The sequence below is a fragment of the Lepidochelys kempii genome, chromosome 12 (assembly GCF_965140265.1).
Source record: "Lepidochelys kempii isolate rLepKem1 chromosome 12, rLepKem1.hap2, whole genome shotgun sequence".
NCBI lineage: Eukaryota > Metazoa > Chordata > Testudines > Cheloniidae > Lepidochelys > Lepidochelys kempii.
Window position 1 is genome coordinate 18,005,498 of NC_133267.1, and position 24,766 is coordinate 18,030,263.

The 24,766-nt window shown below is 42.5% G+C and overlaps 1 protein-coding gene across 8 annotated transcripts in view; it reads left to right on the forward strand.

Annotated features, from left to right (window-relative positions):
• ABCC12 (ATP binding cassette subfamily C member 12) overlaps positions 1-24,766 on the forward strand; it is a 127,496-nt gene that overhangs the window by 76,678 nt on the left and 26,052 nt on the right. For 6 of the 8 annotated variants that reach the window (XR_012154481.1, XR_012154482.1, XM_073307712.1 and 3 more), the window contains 11 exons: positions 5,816-5,950; positions 6,054-6,156; positions 6,237-6,308; positions 8,694-8,783; positions 10,140-10,243; positions 13,683-13,889; positions 15,737-15,963; positions 19,375-19,512; positions 21,153-21,339; positions 24,105-24,194; positions 24,314-24,503. Coding sequence is in view for 6 of the 8 variants with exons in the window: in XM_073307712.1 (XP_073163813.1) it covers positions 5,816-5,950; positions 6,054-6,156; positions 6,237-6,308; positions 8,694-8,783; positions 10,140-10,243; positions 13,683-13,889; positions 15,737-15,963; positions 19,375-19,512; positions 21,153-21,339; positions 24,105-24,194; positions 24,314-24,503 (1,543 nt within the window). In the remaining 2 variants the exon portion in view is untranslated. The remainder of the gene's footprint in view (positions 1-5,815; positions 5,951-6,053; positions 6,157-6,236; positions 6,309-8,693; positions 8,784-10,139; positions 10,244-13,682; positions 13,890-15,736; positions 15,964-19,374; positions 19,513-21,152; positions 21,340-24,104; positions 24,195-24,313; positions 24,504-24,766) is intronic. The other 2 variants (XM_073307714.1, XM_073307716.1) reach the window with 2 other exon arrangements.

Consider the following 24,766-nt stretch of genomic DNA (forward strand, 5'->3'; position numbering starts at 1 on the left):
TAAGGTTCCTACAGCAATGTTAACTTGCCCACTCTGCCCATCCTGTATATTTGTGTTTAACATTTAACAACATATATAGAAATGTAGAAAAACAACAAGAGAAAAAACCTACATATGTATACCTAAGCCGATTTGACATTGCTGTAGAAGCCTTTGCTTTGCTTGGTTATTTTTTTTATACTTTTTATTTTAGCAGGGATCCTTAATAATACAGTAATATAGCTGGTCTCATTTATAGACTCAGACCACTAGGGTTGGAAGAGACCTCAGGAGGTCATCTAGTTCAACCCCCTGCTGAAAGCAGGACCAACACCAACTAAATCATCCCAGCCAGGGCTTTGTCAAGCCAGGCCTTAAAAACCTCTAAGGATGGAGATTCCATCACCTCCCTAGGTAACCCATTCCAGTGCTTCACCACCCTCCTAGTGAAATAGTTTTTCCTAATATCCAACCTAGACCTCCCCCACTGCAACTTGAGACCATTTCTCCTTGTTCTGTCATCTGCCACCACTGAGAACAGCCAAGCTCCATCCTCTTTAGAGCCCCCCCTTCAGGTAGGGGAAGGCTGCTATCAAATCCTCCTCACTCTTCTCTTCTGCAGACTAAACAAGCCAAGTTCCCTCAGCCTCTCCTCGTAAGTCATGCGCCCCAACCCCCTGATCATTTTCACTGCCCTCCGCTGGACTCTCTCCAATTTGCCACATCCTTTCTGTAGTGGGGGGCCCAAAACTGGATGCAAAACTTCAGATGGAGCCTCACCAGTGCCAAATAGAGCGGAATAATCACTTCCCTCGATCTGCTGGCAATGCTCCTACTAATGCAGCCCAATATGCCATTGGCCTTCTTGGCAACAAGGGCACACTGTTGACTCATATCCAGCTTCTCACCCACTGTAATCCCCAGGTCCTTTTCTGAAGAACGGCTGCTTAGTCAGTTGGTCCCCAGCCTCTAGCGGTGCATGGGATTCTTCCATTCCAAGTGCAGGACTCTGCACTTGTCCTTGTTGAACCTCATCAGATTTCTTTTGGCCCGATCCTCCAATTTGTCTCGGGCACTCTGGACCCTACTCCTACCCTCCAGCGTATCTACCTCTCCCTCCAGTTTAGTGTCATTTGCAAATTTGCTGAGGGTGCAATCCATCCTGTCATCCAGATCATTAATAAAGATGTTGAAAAAAAACTGGCCCCAGGACTGACCCCTGGGGCACTCTGCTTGATACCAGCTGCCAACTAGACATTGAGCCATTGATCACTACCTGTTGAGCCTGACAATCTAGCCAGCTTTCTATCCACCTTATAGTCCATTCATCCAATCCATACTTTTTTAACTTGCTGGCGAGAATACTGTGGGAGACCGTATCAAAAGCTTCGCTAAAGTCAAGATATATCAACTCCACTGCTTTCCCCATATCCACAGAGTGAGTTATCTCATCATAGAAAGCAATTAGGTTCGTCAGGCATGACTTGCCCTTGGTGAATCCATGTTGACTGTTCCTGATCACCTTCCTCTCCTCCAAGTGTTTCAAAATGGTTTCCTTGAGGACCTGCTCCATGATTTTTCCAGGGACTGAGGTGAGGCTGACCGGTCTGTAGTTCCCTGGGTTGTCCTTCTTCCCTTTTTTAAAGGTGGGCATTATATGTGCTTTTTTCCAATCGTCCAGGACCTCCCCCGATTGCCAAGAGTTTCAAATGGCCAATGGCTCTGCAATCACATCAGCCAATTCCCTCAGCACCCTCGGATGCATTAGATCTTGTGCATGTCCAGCTTTTCTAAATAGTCCTTAACTTGTTCTTTCACCACTGTGGGCTGCTCACCTCCTCCCCATACCGTGTTGCCTAGGACAGCAGTGTGGGAGCTGACCTCGTCTGTGAAGACCTAGGCAAAAATAGCATTGAATACTTCAGCTTTTTGCACATCACCTGTCACTAGGTTGCCTCCCCCATTCATTAAGGGTCCCATACTTTCCCTGATCTTTTTCTTGTTGCTAACATACCTGTAGAAACCCTTCTTGTTACCCTTCACATCCCTTGCTAGCTGCAACTCCAATTGTGTTTTGGCCTTCCTGATGACACCCCTGCATGCTTGAGCAATATTTTTATACTCCTTCCTAGTCATCTGTCCGAGTTTCCACTTCTCGTAAGATTCCTTTTGTGTTTAAGCTCACCGAAGATTTCACTGTTAAGCCAAGCTGGTCGCCTGCCATATTTGCTATTCTTTCTGGACATTGGGATGGGTTGTTCCTGTGCCCTCAATAAGGCTTCTTTAAAATACAGTCAGCTTTCCTTGACTCCTTTCCCCCTCATATTAGCCTCCCAGGGAATCCTGCCCATCAGCAGGGCCAGTGCAAGGATATTTTGCGCCCTAGGTGAAACTTCCACCTTGCGCCTTGCCCCCCCCCCGCCCACATTGGTTCATTGAGGGGCAAATCCCAACGAGCCTTTATAGACCCCAGGGGCCAGCCTGCCCAGGGGCCAGCCGTGCCCAGGGCCTGCTCCCCAGACCAGGTTCCCCCCTCCCCGCCCCCTAAACTCCCCTGGAGAGTGCACAGCCCCTCCTCCCCCCATGAGCTCTCTCCTCCCCACCCCACCTCACCCCGGCGGCTCTTGCCCTGAGTCCACTCATTGGCTTTGCTGAGCTTCGGCCGCTGCAGCAGCTCGACAGGGAGGAGCCGCCTTCTGGAGGCACCGGAGAGCCAGAGCATCCTGCTTGCGGCGGTGGCAAGCCCCAGCCATGGAGGAGCCGGCGTGGCACAGGGGGACAGCAGCCCTGCAAAGGCGGCGGCGCTGCTAGCGGGAAGCAGCCATGTCCCCCTCCTCTCCTGCCCAGGCTGCGGCCTTAGCACTCCCCCCCGGGGGGCTTCTGCAGGCTGCAGTGGATGCATATGGGCACCAGCCCCCATGTGCCCCCCAACTCCCCCGTTGCCCAAAAAAGAGGATGGGGGGAAGGGCCCTGCCCTCATCCACTCCTTCCCACTTCCCACCCCCTAACTCCCAACCCTGCCCCCCTGCTCCTTTTCCCCTGACTGCCCCCTCCTGAGACCCCTCCACCCTAACTTCCCCCTAGGATCCTACCCCCTACCTGTCCTCTGACTGCCCCAACCTTTATCTACACCCCCACCCCCAGACAGACCCCTGGGACTCCCACGCCCCATCCAACCACTCCCGCCTCCTGCCAGGACCCCCAGAACTCCCGACCCATCTAACCCCCTCGCTCCCTGTCCCCTGACTGCTCCGAACCCTCTCCACTGCCCCACCCCAACAGCCGCCCCCCGCACCCTTAACTCCCAACCCATCCAACCCTCCCCCTGGTCCCTGAGTGCCCCCCGGCTGAGACTCCCCTTACCATGCCCCTGCTGGTCAGATGCTGGCTCCACGTGGAGGCAAAACATGCCGCCAGGCTGCCGCGCGTACAGCCCCTCCCCCGCAGAGTGCTGAGGCAGTGGGAGGGGCGGTGGTGGCAGCGGCTCACATGCCTGGGAGCAGCAGAACCCAAGTGTGGTGAGGTGGAGCCAGGGGGGTGCACGGGGGCTGCCGCCCGCATGCCTCTGCTGCGGCCTGCAGGAGCCCCCACACCACACCGGCTCTTCCATGGCTGGTGCTCGCCGCCCCTACAAGCCGATGCTCTGGCTCTCCGGTGCCTCCAGAAGGCGGCTCCTCCCTGCCGAGCCAGGGCACTGCTTTTTGGCGCCCCCAACCACTTGGTGCCCTAGGCGACTGCCTAGTTCGCATAGTGGTTGCACCGGCCCTGCCCATCAGTTCCCTAAGGGAGTCAAAGTCTGCTTTTCTGAAGTCCAGGGTCCGTATTTTGCTACTCTCCTTTCTTCCTTTTGTGAGGATCCTGAACTCAACCTCTCATGGTCACTGCTGCCCAGGTTGCCACCCACTTCTACTTCCCCTACCAATTCTTCCCTGTTTGTAAGCAGCAGGTCAAGAGGATAACAGCCCCTGGTTGGTTCCTCCAATAGTTGCACCAGGAAGTTGTCCTCACTCTCCAAAAACTTCCTGGATTGTCTGTGCACTGCTGTATTGCTCTCCCAGCAGATATCAGGGTGATTGAAGTCCCCCATTAGAACGAGGCCCATGTTTTTATCGTCCTAAATTATTTCCTAAAGAAAAAAAACCTGTGTGGTGATGGTGAAAATGCATCAGTACATGCTTCCAGGAGACAGTGGTATGAGTGCGCTTCAAGAACTGCATTCATACATGGTACTTATTTGGAGCTGAGAAAAACTTTTGCCTCCTTGAAATCAACTTGGGGTGCCTGGGCCAAGGACTTGCTTATACAATCTGGAATGACCCCAAATTGGGGAGGGGGGCAGATTCTATGCCAAAAAATAAAAAATTCTGCATGGCTGTTCTGGTGCCACAGTGACCTCTGTTGGGTGAAAGGCAGAACTGCAACACTTCTCAGGCAGAATGTATTTTCTGCAGGAAAAAAAATTCTGTGCTGGACAACAATTCTGCACGTGCACAGTGGTGAAGAATTCTCCCAGGAGTAATAGTCACCTACTTCAAATTTCTCAGGTTCTTTAGGCCCCAGTACATTCTGGGGCACAAAACCCAAGAGCCCAAATCTGAATTGAATGTGTAATGTAATGATCACATATTGACATGTATTTTGGGGAGAAAGTAAGGGGCCTGCCAAGTGGCAAGAACTACAGTTTGATAGAAAAAGCTGAGGAAAGGCGATTCTTGAAGTTAATTTTCTAAGAGACTCATGGGGCAAAAATCAATCCCCAGCACCCAAGCCAAGTATCTTGGCTGGTCTACAGAGTGGTCCAGGAGGGGAATAAGAATACTCTCATCAAGGCAATGAAATTACAGTGGAGTCAGAACCACTCTATGAATCCAACAGGGTGAAGAAAACTTGCAAAGGCATGGTGCATCCCTCTGCAGTTTGAGCATCCCCCACAAACCTCTAGTGCAGCAGCCACACCAGTCTTGCTACCTGGGGACCCCTCTGCACTTGTACCAGTGAAGGCAGGATTTGCCCTTTATGTGTAGAACGGTGAGACTAATAACTTGGGGAGATTTGGTTCAGATTTGACAGACACAGAATAAATAGAAATTCAATTAGTAAGCGCATCAGACCTACCCTGGCCCCTGCTCTGCATTGCCATTCAGTTGGCCTAAAGAGGTTGGAAAGAAAACATAAGCAGTCAGCTTGAAACCCTCTGCCAAGGAGAAATTCTTGGGTGGTGCAGAGCCACCATAGCCAGTTGTTATGCTACCTCTCTTCAGGAATTTACAGAGGGGACATGTTGCGGTCATGCCAAGAAGGGTGTGTGACCAGAGTGCCACTGTGCTCTGACAATGTCCAATTGATATATCAGATCCTTGGAATCATAGCTAGCTCTTAGGCTCCACTAAGCTACACAGGGTCCAGCACAGAACCAGCCCCAGGGTTCTAGAGCTGCAAGTTCTTTTTTCACAGTTCTTCCTCTCGATGGCCCTCACCATTTATACGCACAGCTAAGGAATGAATCCATTATGTTGGCTATTAAAGGGAAGAGCATCAAGTTCAGTGGAGGCCAAGCAAGCTATTTTGGTAATTTAGGCTGAATTTTTGAAACAAAATTGATTGTATTGGAAAGCCATTTTAAAATAATTCCTTTACACATTTAATTGTGGAGTACAGACAGAGGCATAGACAACTGCATGAATGTAGTAAATGAACATAGAATTGCTGAAGTTTTCCCAACTGTGAAATGAAACCTGTTAATTACCATCATTCAGTTTGAAGACACTACGTGCATGCATTTCCAATGCAGTTGCAATATTTATGGAATTAATGGTCCATTCTTAAAAATCTGTAGTATTTAGAATTCTGTGATGAAGTCATTTTATTAGAAGATGGAGAAATATATGAAAGGGGAACTCATGAAGATTTAATGAAAGAAAAAGGACGCTATGCTCAGCTAATTCAAAACCTCTATATGGAGCAAGCAAAGGTAACATTTAGCCCTTCCTCTTAAACATATTCTGCTTTTACATGCTTTAGAATATTGAAAATAGGGTTTCAGATCTCAGAAGTAAATTTTTCTTATTTTAAAGGACCCAGAAATTATTTTGACTGGAACAATGACAGAACCAACAAGCGAAACTCAGGACAAGAGTGATTCCTCAGGAAGCTCTTACAGAGGAGTTGAAAATCCTGGTAATGTAATTTAGGACAATAATCAGAATTGCCTATACTCTGTTGTTTAAAAAAGACTAACTGTTCTTTCATACACATAGCTTTTGTTATGTCTGATGAGGAAATCATCATAAAGGAACCCGAGAGAGACCCACAAAGGGGAAACAACACAGGTATGCTACAAAGACTCACTTGTGCATCTTTCCAAATTGTTGCTTTTTTGAAAAATGAATTTAATTGTAAATTAATATAGATTTCTGATTTGAAAGAGATTGTTGCATTCAAAATGTGCTGTGTCCATAAACTAGTTTCTGCTCCTCAGATCCTCTTGCCTGCACTGAGTAGTTTTCTCTTTTAGGGATGGATTGTCTTTTTGCTCTGTTTGTACAGCACAATGGGATGTTGGTGCACAAATAGGGCTCCTAGACATTACTTCAAAACAAATAATTATTCTAAAATAATAATAAAATTGCCTTTCCTGAGTTGATGAGCAGAGAGGCAGATCAGTCATCATTGCCGCTTCACTTCTCGGAAGCGTTTTAGATTAATTTAATATTTGTGAAAAATGCCACAGAGAATATTGTATGCTGCTGTCTTCCCTTTGGAACAAGCATAACACAGACAGTTGCAGTGCAAGCATCCCCACATTTGCTCTGCCACTGTGCCTCCACTCTATTGTAGAGCAACTGAGGAAGTGCTGGACAGGTAGGATGTCTCAGTGGCGGGCGGGGGGTTTCCTAATGAGACTCCCAGCAAGGGAGTCCTACCTCCACCTTCCATGTTGGTGGGGTGAAGCAACCCGAGAGATGTTTTCAACTTGTTTGGAGGAATAGAAGCAACTTTGAAATTTATAAAATGTAACTCGTGGAAGAGTGGGGTTGTGGCCAAAAAGGTGCAGGGAGGAGACAGAGAAGATAAGACACAGCCCATTTTGTTAACTTGTAAGCACTGACACTGTTCCTTCATTTGCATAGCTGACACTGTCACTTATAAGCACATCTCTCACAAATATGAAGTTAAAATTACCTTGGCTAAACTGCCAGCCAGAGCCTTCAGTAGATACAAAGGTCACAGTATTAATGCTGAACAGAAGTTTCTCATCTTCGCCCTGTGACAGGGCTGGGACTCACCACCGCAGCGCCTCTTGCTGACTCATCAGGGAATTAGCTCAGTGCATTGTGGAGGGCCCTCCACTGGTGGTGTCCCATCTGTCTCTCGCCCTCTCTTGGCACCTGCACCCATGTTGCTCCCTTCTTGTGACATCCTCTTCAAGACACTGCCCTCCGGCAGTGCCCCCTAGTCCTCGTTCACCCCCTTCCAGGGGTGGGGTTATCAGCAGTCTTTCACTTCGCCCAGCTACAGAGGCCAACCACACCCCAAAGCCTAACCCCTTGTGCCAGGGTTCTGGTGCAGTCCGCTATCACCACATCCGATGTTTGGGTGTATGTGCAAGGGAGAAGGGGGGGACCCAGGCCCGCCCTCTATTCTGGGTCCTGACCCAGGGACCCTTTGGCAGCAGCCTTCCTTCTCTCCCCTTGTCTGCCTCTCTCCCTGGGACGCTTCCCCTTCGGCCCCTTTGCACCGGCCCGGCCTGGCCCGGCCCTTCCCCCTGGGCCTGCAGCCTGGCAAATACCGGGCTGGAGATCCCTTCTACTCCCCTCGCCTGCCCTCCCCTGTGCTAGTCCCCTCACACAGGAGGCAGACCTTCACCCTCTGAAGGCCTGGGAGAGACTGACTGCTCCCTTCCTGGGCAGCCTTTATATAGGGCTGAGCCTGACCCTGACTGGCTACCTCTTACTCAGCCTCTGATTGGCTCCCTAGCAGGCCTTCTCTGATTGGCCACCCACCCACACAGCCTCTCTGGACTGCTGGAGCCCCATCTAGTATAGGAATAGGGCAGCCAGCCCACAATATGCCCAAAGTGGCTGGAACTGTTATTTTAATAACTGTTGTATTTCTGCTCTTAAAATCATTTCAAGGAAACATAATGGGGTTAGGACAAACACAGACACTTTCAAAGCTAAATCAAAGTTACAGGGATGTTGTAAAGGACTAATATAGACAGTAAATTGCTTTTTAGCTATAAAATCTCTCCTTTCACATCGAATTCTATACATTAGCAGTGTAGTGATATACATAGTTTTATAACTGTCTTGGGTGGAGCAGAAAATGTTGGTTTTTTATTCTGCTTTAGCATGCATATTGCTCTGTCAAGGATGAGGAAGAAGAACAGGAATGTCAATAGAGTTTTGCATTGAAACCTGTGAGCTATCGATCATTTTTAGCAAATCCATATCATTTACATTTTAATTCTCATCACAATTTTCTAGTCATTCAAAAACCATTATAAAACTGGAGGGAGCATTTACCATATGGCAGCGTCCAGAGGCAGCGGGGATTCTTTAAAAGGAGGAATACATTTCACTGAGTTTCTTATGAAGCTACAAATATGTATTTTAGCATATAGAGTTTTTTATTTTGGTTTAACATGCCCAGGATTCCTTGATATTGGGTCAAAATTTTGTTACATGAATGTATGCTTTTTGTTTGTGTGGTAGCTCCTGTACACCAACTTGTTAGAAAAGAGGAAAAACAAGAAGGCTCAGTGACATGGAAAACCTATCATGCCTACATTAAGGCATCTGGAGGTACATTCTGCAAAAATGTCTTTATACTGAATTTGCATTTTTTTCTTTGATATTTCCATTTTTAAAGGTAGGATTCCTTTCCAATGTTTTTCCCTAAATCTAAACTCTGATATTTCAGTTTCAGATTATTGAAATTAGACAAACACAGTAAAATGGTTGTATTTCCCAGGAAACAAAGCATTGTAATCTCCTGATATATTTATAACCTAGAATTGCCGATCACTGGATTTTATAGAGAAATCTGTTAGTAACAGAATAATAATTTAAGACATTTATTAGAAAGAAAATGTGAAATATTCTAGTCAGAATACCTGAAAACCAAAATTTGGATCTAGATTGGGATTTCAAGATCGAAGTTTGGAATAGTTCACATCTGGGTTTTGGTCCAGCTCATTAGATAGAGAAGTCAGCAGTGAAATTCAGGTCTGGATCGGGTTCAGATTTACACACCCCCAGATTTCCAGGGTGTTTGTAAGATTTTGCTTTAAGACAACTTCTAATCCTACAATTATATGGGAAAATTGTGTTTATGTAAATACATATGCACATTTTTAGCCTTAAGATTTTACCCCGCTGATATAAAACTATAGCCCATGGCTAACCATGGGCCCCTATACTGTCTGGGCCTATGGTTAGCCATGGGCACAATTACTGTGCCTGTAAAAGTGCACACACAACTGTTTGACCACAAATCCCATATATGCATATGCAAACAAGCATTTATGTTCACAAATCGCATAGTAACATACGTAAATGAGACACCCACTTACCAGATTTTAAATATGAATTATTAATCCTTATAACCCCTTTTGGGTTCATAGCCAAGGAGCACTGCCCACTATTTCAATGCTGGTTCATTTAGTAAGAATCATGTGGGATGTGTGTGTGTGTGCAGTGAGTATGCATACATTTTAATTTGTACATCAAGTACGTTTTCCCAAGCATTAATTTACTAACAGATTCTGAAACCCACACTCACAATCATTAACATTTTGTACAGTGAGACTGCTCACTTGAATAAGAGATACTTAATCTGAGCAAGGATTGCAGAATCTGGCCCTTAACCACCATTCTGGAAAATACCAAAAACAATTAATATCAGTTCCCCCTCTCTGGGCTAATGGGTTAAATTCAGAAGCCCTTATTCAGTTTTTACCTTGACCTTGACTTCAGGATTTAACTCCTTGTTCCCACATTCTTGTAATGGCAGTTCTGCACTTATAGGAAGAGAAGAATAAATACGGATTAAACCATAAAGTCTTTGTTGAGAAGATACACAACAGAGTACATGAGTATAGTATGTTTAACCATTCTTACACCGTCAGTTATTTGTCTGGTCTTTTGGTCCATTTGCAGGTTTCATACTGTCTTCCTTTGTTGTACTTCTCTTTATTTTGATGATTGGCTGCTCAGCCTTCAGCAATTGGTGGTTAAGTTTCTGGCTAGAACAGGGCTCAGGGGTAAGTGTAACAATTTAATTGTAAATTTCTGCTCCTTAAAATCAGAGTTGCACATATATTTGAAGTTTTTAATATGAATAATAAAGCTCAACTCCAGTATCTATAGCATTAAGACAGTTGCTGTATGGCTTCCTTCAAACCCTGCTTCAGATGAAATTCTTATTTGTCTAAATAAATTGACCATATCACCCCTGCCACTTTCAGCAGCCTCCTGCCCATTCCAATGCAACACTACCCTCCTGGTTTGCAACACTGTCTCTGGACTCAATCCACTCTGTCCCTTTAGCCTTACATTTATCTAATCCCCTCCTATCCCACTCATTCCACCTCTACAATTTTGGGCTCCTCCAGAAGTTAATGTTTCACTTATGCTGCTGCATGTCCTATATCTAGGATTCTCTACCATCTCTCTCCAACCCACTGACTCACATATACACCCTCAATTTCACTTCAAAAACTTTTCCTTCCTCTCTGGCATAGAATGAACTCTCTGTATAGAACTCTGAGATAATGCATATTAAGGATGCCATATAAAAATCAAATTGATTGTATTGTATTATATACGCATTGAGGACATACTAGCTGGGAATTCAAAGCTGTGTATATGACTGATTTACTGCTGCACATTTTTTCACAATATTATAAATAAGTGGACATGAATCATGTACTGATCTGTATTAGTTTGAGTGCTCTATTGATGTACATGTTTTCCTGGAACAAAATCAGACCTAAATTTCCCATTATCATTAGATAAAAATAATTTAGAGCTAAACTGTGCCTTCTCACCAGCTCAAAGGCACTAGAGGCCCTGGATCGTAGAGGTACAATGCTTCCCTGGCAACCCAGTTGCATAGGATTGGGGAGAAGTAATTTGCAACATCCCTTTCTGGGGTCCAGCATCTTGCCCCCTTTGCCAGGCAGCTACCAGAGCATGCCAGGGCATGGACTCACCACTTCACCAGCTGTCAAGGTTCCTTCCCCACTCTGAACTCTAGGGTAAAGATGTGGGGACCTGCATGAAAACCCCCTAAGCTTACTTTTACCAGCTTAGGTTAAAACTTCCCCAAGGTACAAACTATTTTATCTTTTGCCTTTGGACTTTCACTGCCACCACCAAACGTCTAACCGGTTTTATTTTATTAGGAAAGAGCCAATTTGGAAATGTCTTTCCCCCCAAAGTCCTCACCAAAACCTTGCACCCCCCTTTTGTGGGGAAGGTTTGATAAAAATCCTCACCAATGTGCATAGGTGACCACAGACCCAAACTCTTGAATCTTAAGAACAATGAAAAAGCATTCAGCTTCTTAAAAGAAGAATTTTAATAGAAGAAAAAGTAAAAAGAATCACCTTTGTTTCTTCCCCCCTCCAGCTTTGAAAGTATCTTGTCTCCTCATTGGTCATTGTGGTCAGGTGCCAGTAAGGTTATCCTAGTTTCTTAACCCTTTACAGGTGAAAGGGTTTTTCCTCTGGCCAGGAGGGATTTTAAAGGTGTTTACCCTTCCCTTTATATTTATGACACCAGCCCAGTTGCAAAAGATTGTTGGGGAGAAATTTCTTCCTTCTACTTGTCTTTGCACTCTGTAAGGCTTAGGCAAGTGTAAAAACTTGCCCCTATGTAGCAATGCAAAACTGCTTTCTAGATGAACATGTTCCCTACCACTAAATAAAAGGGGATTAACTCGCTAACAGTGACTCAACTTTAGGTGTTTGGGTTTTTTAATGATAGAAAACCTAACAATAATGTAAAAGAAAACAGCTTTTGTGCAAGGTTCCAGTATGCTGCGTTTACAACCCCAAAACTATAATACAATAATAATAATAATAATAATAATAATACCTAGCTTTTATATAGTGTGTTTCATCAATAGATTTCAAAATACTCTATAAAGGAAGTAAGCATCATTAGTGACTTTGTGTTCATGCATCAGAACCATGAAGCATAATTTCCAGCAAAAATGATCAATTTGTTTTCATTCTTCAAGCTAAAGGAAATGCAAAATATGAATATAATTAATGGAGAAAAGTAAAATTGGTTCTTAATAATTTAAGGTGTTATCATTATCAGGTTAAAATTTGCTTTTTTTAAAAAGGGATGTCTCTGACAGTGTCCCTAAAAATATAAATAGATACTAATTTTTCCCCTCTTAAATTTACAATATTTAAGATACTTCAAAGGCAAGGAGCTAAAAGACTCTTGATATCTGCAGTTATTTTTTATAAACGGGTTAGGCTGACAAAATAAGGTAAAGGTGATTTTTTAAAGGTACAGTGGTGTTTTAAAATCTTGAGTTTACTTTTCCTTATCTGATATATATTTCCACAGAAAAGTAAGAATCATTGTTTTTCTGGGAGCTGCTTTCTCAATACTACTTCTATTTCCATAGATGTGTACACTGAACCGGAAAAAATAAAGTCAGGGTTATAAACTATTGGCTCTTAACAACATGCCATTACCTTATTTTGAAGAGTGAAAGTAAGAACTCTGACTTCTAGATTGCAGTGGCTGGCTGCCTGCTGAAATATACAAGTATAGGTTTTAAAACCCAACTACAGCTTTCAGGAGGCAAAATTATTACATTTTATATAGCACCATAAGTACACATGGTACTTAATAAATCATATTACTAGAGTAACAAGGCTGTGGAACCTAGAAACATCACAGGTGTCATTAAGCTCCACACCATAGTAATTTAAAATTTAATGATAGCAACATAGAATGCAGTTACTTCTCCAAAAGCAAAAGACCTCACCACATGCACAAAAGGAGACTCTCCTTTAACAAAAAGAAAAGGAGTACTTGTGGCACCTTAGAGACTAATGAAATACAGTTGAGCAGTTCTGATTCCATTTAGTGGAGGGAAGTGAGACACACATACATGCTGACTAGAAAAGTCCTAAAGAATTTAATAGGGATGAAAATAAATTTCTATTCAAATTAGAATGGGAGATAAGTTGTTAAAAGAAATGAGAGATGAGATGTAGGCAAAACTGGAACAGTCTAATGAAAATGAATTTTATAAAACTTAAAAAAATAAAATAAAAAAGAGGAAGCTAGTGAAGGGATGTGTGTAACATAGCCAAAGCACTGTTCTTACAAAAATCTGTAGGATTTCAAATGGGAAAATCTTTTTCTTTGTAAAAAGTAGTAATGTTGGGTGAGATTGAGTCATTATGGCTGCATGAAATCAGTGGATATACAGTATTGTGAGGATTTCCCTATGTAAGGGGGCGGGGGGGGAGGGGAGATTCAAGTGTGGTGTGGAGGTGACGTAACAGTTCTATGCCACCCCATCTCTGACTCAGGCATAGGGAAAGTGGTGTAGATGAGGGTATCCCTACACTTTAGCTGTCTGAACTTCCTTTATCCCTATCCATTTATCATTTTATCAGTAAAAGCTTTCAAATTTAAATCACTGTATTTTACACATTTGCTTTAAAGACTAACTGCAGCCTCCTGAGTAATGAAACAGAATATCCCATTTGTGACATGGGAAGCATCTCCGATAACCCCAGACTGCACTTTTACCAGTTAGTCTATGGAATGAGCATGGTGACCATGATTGTCCTAAGTATCATCAAAGGGTTTGTTTTCACAAAGACGACATTAAAAGCTTCTTCAGTGTTACATGATGATGTATTTTATAAGGTATGGAAAATACATTGCTTTAATCATTATTAGGGGATATTTACCATAATAAGCTTATAAAAGGATGGAGTATGTTTTAGTAGATACTGTTGATGCCTAGGGTCATTGGTTCTGTTCCCAGTTCAGTTGCTGCCTTATTGTGTGACCTTGAACAGTGCATATGAACATTTTGTGTCTGTTTCTCTATTAAATTATAATGTCTGCCTCCTGAACACAGTTGCTGTAAACTTTAAATTAATGTTCACAAAATGCTTAGAGCTTCTCAGATGAAAGAGTCTATGTAAATACAAACTATTACTTCTTGTAACCTGGACCTAAAATGATTGCTGGTGAGGGAAACTGCAACATCACCAGGTGACAGCACTGTGCAATTGGATAGGAACACCATACAGATTTTCACCTTCCTCTGAAGCATCAGGTATTGGTCTCTGCTGAAGGCATTTTACTGGACAAAAAAGGCAATGGGTAAAATGTTCAAAAGTGCCTAAAAGACAGGAGTTCAAATCCAACTGAAAATCATTCCAGGCACTGGCGTCTAAGGGCTGAAGAGTAAAATTTTCAGAAGCACCTGAATCCAATTTTCAGAAGTGATGTAGTCAGTTAGGGCCAGCTTTACAAAGGTATTTAGGTGCCTAAAGATGCAGAGAGTTGCCTAGTGGGCTTTAGAAAGGTGCTTAAGCATCTAGGCTATAGGCACCAACTTTGTGGGTGCTCCAGGGCTGGAGCGCACACAGAAAAAAAATAGTGGGGCTCAGCACCTACTGGCAGGCCCTGCCAATCAGCTCCTCCCCCCCCCCAGTGCCTCCCGCCTGCTGCTGATCAACTGTTCAGCAGCGGGCAGGAGGTGCTGAGGGGGGAAGAGTGGGGGCAGGAAGAGGTGGAGTGAGGGCAGGGTACGCTTAGTGGAAGAATGGGGTGGGAAGAGCTGGGAGAGGAGGAGGGGCAGGAAGAGGAAGCACGGGGGATGGGGTCTTGGCAGAAGCGGTGGAGTAGGGGCAGAGCAGGGGTCTGGCACTCCCAGGGAAATCAGAAAGTCAGAGCCTGTGATCTAGGCACCTAACCTATTTTGGTGCTTTTGTAAAGCTTATTGACTCCAAGCCACTCAGGTGCTTTTGAAAATTTTACCTCATTAATCTAATGTGGTGTGACCTGTCCTATGCTCCTATATTTTGTGAGGCCTTGATTCAGCAAAGTATGTAAGTGCCCAACTCTAAGCATATGAGTAGTCCTATCAAATTCAATGGAACTACTCACCTGCTTTGAGAGGCAAGGTGAGTGATATAATATTTTTATGGGACCATCTTCTGTTTGAGAGAGAGACAAGCTTTCGAGCTTACACAGAGCACTTCTGACCTGAAAAAGAGCTCTGTGTGGCTTGGAAGTTTATCTCTCTCACCAACACTAGTTAGTCCAGTAAAATATATTACCTCACCCACCTTCTCTCTCTAATCTACAGGGACCAACATGGCTACCACAACACTGCAAACACCTGCTTTGAGTCAGACACCTGTTTAGACACGTTGATGAATCAGGGCCTGTTACAGTATAGCTTACTGTAATGATTCCTTTTTAAGTGTACTGTAAATCCTCAACATTCTGATTCTCATGTGCATTTATTTTATGATCATAACAACAGGAGATAAGCCTTTAAGAAATATTTATTCTATTTTCAAAGGCTGCTTCACAAATACTATCTGATGTTGTAAAAGCTATAATACATTTGTTTGCTGTTCCTCTTATTTACATTTTAGCCAAGATTATACTAGTATCTATTTTATCAAAAAAACTCTGAATACTGTAAAAAACAAAGACTGTCATTTGATTCTGCTGTTTCCCTTTATCCACAGATCTTACTGAGTCCAATGAGTTTCTTTGATACAACTCCCACTGGCAGGCTAATGAACCGTTTTTCTAAGGATGTGGATGAATTGGATGTGAGACTTCCATTTCATGCAGAAAATTTTTTGCAGCAGTTTTTTATGGTGATCTCTATTCTAATCATAATAGCCATTGTGTTTCCATTCCTCCTAATTGCAGTTGTTGTCCTAGCTACTATTTTTGTTATTCTTTTTCAGTAAGTTGATGTGCTTTTTCTTTAAGAACTATTTTAAGAATTTTTACTACCTTTGCGGTCTAGCCAATAGCAATTGTCATTCTTATTTACATCTCCTATTGTTGAGCTTAAGTTGCAAAATACTATACATTTTTTGTAAAGGTTTACTGGAAGGTGAGAACTACCAGAACCAGTATCTCATAGAGCAGGCACAGCCAGTGGAAACTGGGAATCTATCAAATGTTTACTGCCTTCTATACTAAGGGCTAAATTCAGTCTTTTGCTTGCACTGTCTTCTGCCAATATAGTCTAGGGCCCTAGTCTGCCCAAAATGACATTTCAGAGGCACAAGTCATTCATAACCTTCCCTTAACCTACAGGTCTACAATATAGAATCATAGACTTTAAGGTCAGAAGGGACCATTATGATTGTCTAGTCTGATCTCCTGAACAACGCAGGCCACAGAATCTCACCCATCCACTCCTGTAACAACCCCCTAATCTATGTCTGAGCTATTGAAGTCCTCAAATCATGGTTTAAAGACTATGAGGTACAGAGAATCCTCCAACAATTGACCCGTGCCCCACGCTGCAGAGGAAGGCGAAAAACCCCCAGGGCTTCTGCCAATCTGCCCTGGAGGAATATTCCTTCCCGACCCCAAATATGGTGATCAGCTAAACCCTGAGCATGTAGGCAAGACTCAGCCAGACACCCAGGAAAGAATTCTCTGTAGTAACTCAGATCCCACCCCATCTAATGTCCCATCACAGGCCATTGGGCATATCTACCGCTAATAGTTGAAGATCAATTAATTGCCAGAATTAGGCTATCCCATCATATCATCCCTTCCATAAACTTATCAAACTTAGTCTTGAAGCCAGATATGTCTTTTGCCCCCACTGCTTCCTTTGGAAGGCTCTTCCAGAACTTCATTCCTCTGATGGTTAGAAACCTTCATCTAATTTCAAGTCTAAACTTCCTGATGGCCAGTTTATATCCATTTGTTCTCGTGTCCACATTGGTACTGAGCTTAAATAATTCTTCTCTCTCTGTGGTATTTATCCCTCTGATATATTTATAGAGAGCAATCATATCTCCTCTCAGCCTTCTTTTGGTTAGGCTAAACAAGCCCAGCTCTTTGAGTCTCCTTTCATAAGACAGGTTTTCAATTCTTCAGATCATCCTAGTAGCCCTTCTCTGTACCAGTTCCAGTTTGAATTCATCTTTCTTAAACATGGGAGACCAGAACTGCACACAATATTACAGATGAGGTCTCACCAGTGCCTTGTATAACGGTACTAACACCTCCTTATCTCTACTGGAAATACCTTGCCTGATGCATCCCAAGACCGCATTAGCTTTTTTTCACAGCTATATCACATTGGCCGCTCATAGTCATCCTGTGATCAACCAATACTCCGAGGTCCTTCTCCTCCTCTGTTACTTCCAAGTGATGCGTCCCCAGTTTATAACAAAAATTCTGGTTATTAATCCCTAAATGCATGACCTTGCACTTTTCACAATTAAATTTCATCCTATTACTATTACTCCAGTTTTCAAGGTCATCCAGATCTTCCTGTATGATATTCCGGTCCTTCTCAGTATTGGCAACACCTCCCAGCTTTATGTCATCCGCAAACTTTATTAGCACATTCCCGCTTTTTGTGCCAAGGTCAGTAATAAGATTGGTCCCAAAACCGATCCCTAGGGAACTCCACTAGTAACCTCCTTCCAGCCTGACACTGTAGTCTCCCCTTTAACCAATGTTCCCACTAATTTTTGACAGGCCAGGTGTGCAAAAAATTTCTTCTGTGCAAATTTTTGTGCACATGGTTTTTCGCCGTGTGCGCGGGGTTTAGGATCTGTGTGCGCACGCACACACGCTCAGCTTAGAGGGAACAGTGCCTTTAACCAGTTCCTTATCCACCTTTCAATTTTCATATTCATCCCCATCTTTTCCAATTTAGCTAATAATTCCCCATGTGGAACCGTATCAAATGCCTTACTGAAATAGAGGTAAATTAGATTCACAGCATTTCCTTTGTCTAAAAAAATCTGTTACGTTCTCAAAGAAGATCAGGTTCGTTTGACACGATCTACCTTTTGTAAAACCATGTTGTATTTTGTCGCAATTACTATTGACCTCAATGTCCTTAACTACTTTCTCCTTCAAAATTTTTTCCAAGACCTTGCATGCTACAGATATCAAACTAACAGGCCTGTAGTTACCCGGATCACATTTTTTTTCTTTTCTTAAAAATAGGAAGTATGTTAGCAATTCTCCAGTCATACAGTACAACCCCTGAGTTTACAAATTTATTAAAATTTTTTGCTAATGGGCTTGCAATTTCGGGTGCCAGTTCCTTTAATATTCTTGGATGAAGATTATCTGGGCCCTGCCAGGCTGTCAGGGGAAGTCATAGCCAAGGTATCCTGGAATGCGTTGATTCAGCCCATGCTATGTAATCTCCAGCAGTGGAGAAGCTATGGAGACCTGACTGCAGCTTAAAGCCACAGCCTCACAGTGGAAGCACCAAGCTACAGTCCTGTTGTTCATATGGAGGATGGATGTTCAGTGGGATGCTGCTGCTTAGGCTTCTCTCCCCATACATGTTTTCTGGCCACATGTTGCATGTATTTTTCTTATGTGCCTCTCATCCCCTCTGTACCTGGAAGTAGAGGGGATGATATTACTCTTTTAGTTTTCAAAATCTACTGTCACACTTCAGTACTTATAATACATTATGATATATATGAAGGGCTAGATTATGCCTGGTCTCTCACTGGGAAGCAGACAGGATACATGTAGCCAAGACTTTAAAAAGTGATTAGTGACTTTGAATGCCCAATTTGAAACACATAGAAAGGACCCGATTTTCATAAAGTACTAAGCATCCAGTCCCTTTAAGGTATCTCAAATTGGGCACCCAGTCCCTTTTGATTATCCAGTCCTTTTAAAGTATCTGAAATTGGGCACTCAAAAATGGAGGCAGGAGGCACCCACAATTTCTACTCGCTTTAAGTTTAGACAAGGAGCTTTCCTCCATTTGTACTTCAGTGCCAGGGCCAGACCCAGCTGCTGTCCCTGGGTTTAGGGACTGCTCCCTCTTAGCCTTCAGGGGACACAAGGTACTCCAAAGGAGGTGAGAGGGAGTAAGTACAGCCATGGCACTGACCAGCTAAGCTAAGATGACTGGGCACAGAATGGAGCATAGTATAGTATGTGCACTCCTTCTGCATACTTAGGAGATCCAGGTAAGGCTGTGAAATGCAATTCCTCCCTACAGGGCGGTGCTGCTCTCTTTTCCCCCAGTGTAGGCCATTTGAGATTCCAGTTCACACTACTGGCTTTAGCCACGAGATAGTGATGTATACCATTGGCATACTGACATAAATACGTACAATATCATTTTGCTTTCATTTTGTTGCAGAATTTTTCAGAGAACCATCAGAGAACTAAAAAGAGTGGAAAACATTAGCAGATCTCCATGGTTTTCACACATTACTTCTTCTGTGCAAGGCCTCAGTGTAATTCATGCTTATAATAAAAAAGAAGACTATTTCAAACAGTAAGCTGCATACATTACAATTATATCCTATTTGTTTTGTTTGTCATTCTGATATGGAAAGATAACACTGCACTGTTATTCTTTACTTGATTGTGGATACTGTGGCGTTGTATATGCAGTGACATTAGGATGACCACATGCCCCAATTTTGTAGGGACAGTCCCGATATTCGGGGCTTTTTCTTATATATGCACCTTTTACTCCTGACCTCCTGTCCTGATTTTTCACACTTTCTATCTGGTCACTCTAAGTGACACTGATGAAACTATTCTGTTACTACAATGCAGAACAGCAATAATCCTGCAGCTTTTCATTTTTGAAAAGCTCCTAGTTTGTACCATGGACTGTCAGAAGTCTCACAAACAGCACTATATGTCCTATCTCTGTGTTCATTTTTGAGCATTTTGTAATATTTTTACTTTCTGAGTTTTAAGCAATTTCTAGGATCTGAATTAAAAGCCAAAGGGCAATGAGTTCTCACTGGTGGGTTCTCAAAGTGATCTAGACCCACACATACAGACCTTTAGGGTTTGATTTGTGATGTCTCATGAATTGGACCATGTCAGATCTATTCTCCAGAACTGACTATGAACCCTGCTTAGTTTGCTTAAAGGTTCAGATCCCATAGCTAGGGCCCTACCAAATTCATGGTCCATTTTGGTCAATTTCACAGTCAAAGGATTTTTAAAATGGTAAATGTCATGATTTCTGCTATTTAAATCTGAAATTTCACAGTGTTGTAATTGGAGGGTCCCTGACTCAAAAAGGCGTTGTGGGGAGGTCACAAGGTTATTGCAGGGAGGGTTGTGGTACTGCTGTTGTAAGTGCAGAAGTAAGGGTGGCAATATCACAACCCCCTAAAATAACCCTGTGGCCCCCCTGAAACTCCCTTTTGAGTCAGGACCCTCAATTTGAGAAACACTAGTCTCCCCCTTGAAATCTGTACAGCATACGGTAAAAACACACAAAAGACCAGATTTCCCCGAGGGAGATCAGATTTCATGATCCGTGATGCATTTTTCATGGCTGTGAATTGGTAGGCCCCTACTCATAGCCACTGAAATTCCAAAGGGAAGCTCCCACTTTCCCTATGTGTCTAAATGTATCTTATTAGAACACAGGTTAACTAATGCAATTTTAACGCAATGTAGCACTGTTGTGTTTTACATCAAGTCATGTGGACTTTGAGGTTAACCATGACACTTCTCATCTGCATTAAAGGTCTGATTCTCATTAATACTGATGGATCTTTACACTGCATAAATTACACTTACGCACACTTTAAGGCCCCTTTAGACTCCCAGAGCTCCTAAATCTGTACACAGTCTGGTCCTAACAGTATTTGTGGGTCTTGTCCAGATACAGATGATCATTTCTGCTTCTGAGTATGGGATTTATGGAAGCTTCCCTTTAGAAAAATGTTGCAATATAAATCAATTCCTGACAAATTCATACTAAGCTGTGCTATCTCCTGTTTTATTCAACTGTTTGCATAATATTTTAAGTAAGTAGAATAAAACATGCATGAAGGCTATCATAAAAATACCTACATCAACAACTCACTAGGAAGCATGGAACTTGTGTTTACATGTTAAAACCTCTTTTAGATTATCAAAAACGTTCATCTATTTTCATTTCAGGTTTAAAATGCTAAATGATGAAAACTGCAGCCATTTTCTGTTGTTTAATTATGCACTACGCTGGTTTGCAGTTAGAACGGATATTCTCATGACCTTGGTAACCTTCATTGTTGCATTATTTGTTGCTTTGAGCCCTCCTTTTATTAGTACTGCAGCAAAAGGCTTGGCTTTGTCCTATATTATCCAGGTAAAAATAAATGTTTGGTGTCTTGGGTTAACCTCTGTTAATTATGTTAGTGCATATACATTTCCTATTCTACCCATTCTTTATCCTAAAATGCAATGTGAGTATTACATTCACTTGAAGCCAGGTTTTACAACCCTTACTCACACTGGGCAATACTTTACTCTGCAAATAGCACATTGGATATTGAAATCAATGGATCAAGATATTACCCAGCGTGAAAAAGAATGGCAGAATTGAGAACACAGGGAGAAAAAAATAGTTCACATTTTGGAAAGAGCTGAGATTCAAGTTGTACACATTCTACAGAAATGTAGCTACTTTATATAACTGCTTTACCTCAGCCTCATTTCATTGCACCTTACCTTCGATTATTTAATAACTCATTTGTAATGTCTTATTTTAAGTTAGATTGCTAATATTTCAAGGCAGGGACTGTGTCTTCCTATGCATTGTTACAGCACCTACCAGAGTGTGTATCTGATTCTGACTAGGGCCTTCATGTACTACTGCACAGTATATAAGTAGTGTGACAGGGTCAGGCTGGATGGCTATAGGAGAGTCATAGAAGACAGATAATATTAGCCCCACGTTAAGCAGGTCCCATTACCCTGGGTAAGATAACAGGGACTATTCCAGAACACTCAGGAACTTTCTAGAACTAATTAAGGGAGGCAGGCTAATTAGGATATCTGTAGCCAATTGGGAAGCTGCTAGAATTAATTAAGGCTAATCAGGACACCTGGTTTAAAAAGGCTGTCACTCCAGTTAGTGAGGTGTGCATGTAAGGAGCTGGGAGTGAGAGGATGTGCTGCTGGAGGACTGAGGAGTACAAGCATTGACAGACATCAGGAAGAAAGTCCTGTGGTGAGGACAAAGAAGGTGTTGGGAGGAGGCCATGGGGAAGTAGCCCAGGGAATTGTAGCTGTTGCGCAGCTGTTCCAAAAGGCACTCTAGACAGCTGCAGTCCACAGGGTCCCGGGCTGGAATCTGGGGTAGAGGGCGGGCCCAGGTTCCCCCCAAACCTCCCAACTCCAGACCCAACACAAGAGGTTCCACCAGAGGGGAAGGTCTCTGAGCTGTTCCCTGACCCACATGGTGGATCAGCAGAAACTGCGGAGATTGTTCTTACTCTTTTTCCCCATGCTGGCCAGTGACGAGGTTATCTGAATGAACAGCAGATTTGAGTCACGAAAGTGGCCAAACTGAGGGCTACTGTGAATCTCTGAGGCAAGCAAAATCCACCAATAAGCGCAGGACTCACCAAGGTAGAGGAGGAACTTTGTCACAGTAGATAATTCCAAACCATTTGTGTTTAGTATATGAATGTTAAATATCCCTTAGTTTTATATAGAATTTGCCACAGAAAATGATAACTAACTTATTGCAAAGCACAAAAAGGAATGGGAGTTGTTTATTTTTTTAAAATGGCAAATGAAAATAAATTTTATTTTCTTCTTTAATAATCACAATAAACCATCCCCATTCTTAGACACTTAGGGTAGTGTTGTTTTTACTTTCATAACCTTTCTACTTTCAATAAAGTAATATAAATATTTCCAGTCATAATGAACCTCTCAGAAGCAACAAGTAGTTTCTGCATTTTTACCTTAAACTGTCGTCACCTTCGACAACTACTTTTGCTCGTAACATTTAAACCTCATACTTCTATTAAAAGTTAGTGTGCTTAGACTGAATACATATGCCCATATTTTACTGCTGGATTAATGATGTGTTGCCAAAATATTTTAAATGTTAAAAATATGAAAAATATAGATTTTAAAAAAATATTATTTATTCCTAAATGTGAGGTAGTTCAGATGTCATGGAAAATACAAATATATTTATAACACATTGAGCTGACTACCAAATATCTCCTAACAGTGAGCAGAAAGGCCAGAAAAACACAGGACCCTCATGTCAAACTGTGAAAGATATTTTTCCAGTTGCTTCAGCTTGGCAAACTCCGTAGGCAGTTGTAATAGCTTTGAAATCACCTCAGGATCTATTATTGAGCTGTGCTGATGATTAGCTTGTGTGCAATTTCATTCTCCAAAACACTCTTTTACATTAATTATGCACTCTTCATTCACGACTAGAGCTACTGTAGATAGAAGTGAATAAAAGGTGACTTCCCACAATGCACTGAGCTAAATTCCAAAGGCTGTATGCTGTTATGTGGTTCGTACACACTTTTTCAAATGCCTGTTACATACAAGGCCAATAAGAGAGGGAGAAACTCCCGGCATACAGTTGTGTGTGTGAAGATTTTACATTTCTCAAAAGGAATGGAGAATTGGTACAGCTCTGAGCTAGATTGTACCTAATAGCCTTGCATTGGAGTGGGCATGGAAGGACTACACCACAGCAAGACCCCCGCATGGAGTATTGGCTGAATAAACAAACATATTAGATACACATTTGCGCACCTATCTTTTGAAGGTCAGACTGTAAGGGATTAATTTTCAAAGCTACAAAGGACAATTAGGCACTGAAATCAAACTGAAAATCAATGGGAGTTGGGTGGCTAACTTTCCTTTGTGCCTTTGAAAGTCACACCCTAAATGACCACTCTCATATGTATAATTTATTAGACAGAAAGAAATTTCCTGTGAAGCTCTGGACAATGGTCAGAAGAGTTCCATAAGCTGATATAAATATTAATGAGTTTGTTATTGTTTTAGGCCCTTTTCTTGCAAAGATTTATGACACATGCTCAACTTTATGCATATGAATAGTTTCATTAAAGTTTTTTTTCTTTTTAATAGTTGAGTGGACTTCTTCAAGTATGTGTAAGGACAGGGACTGAGACAGAAGCTAAATTTACTTCTGTTGAACAGATACAAGAATATATCTTGGTAAGAAATACATCTAAATGGAGCATTTAAGACCACTGTATGTATAAATATTGCTGAAATCTTTAGCTGTTGACTTTGTGGATCAATTAAATGTTCTCCTTTTTTTCCCCTTCTCGTAGAAGTGTGTTCCTGAAGCCTCCCAGTGTGCAGATATAGTGAACTCTCCCAATGGCTGGCCGGATCGAGGGGACATCACATTTAAAGATTACCAGATGAAATATAGAAACAACAGTCCTATGGTTCTCAATGGCTTAAATATGAGCATTCACGGTGGAGAAACAATTGGTATTGTTGGAAGAACAGGCTCTGGTGAGATACCATCCCCCCCCCCCCCCGATTTCTCTCTGGCCCTCCATGCTAATTAATTACATATTTTTGATAGTTCATGGTTTTCTATAGTCAGTTCATCTGTAAATTGTGACATTACATTAAAAGGACTCAGTTCTGCCATTAAGGGCATGTCTACACTTCAATCTTAAGTCAACCTACGTTAAGTCAACTTACAATGGTGTCTGATGTCCACACTACCCTCCTTTGGTCAGTGGTGCACATCCTTACGATGAGCACTTCCA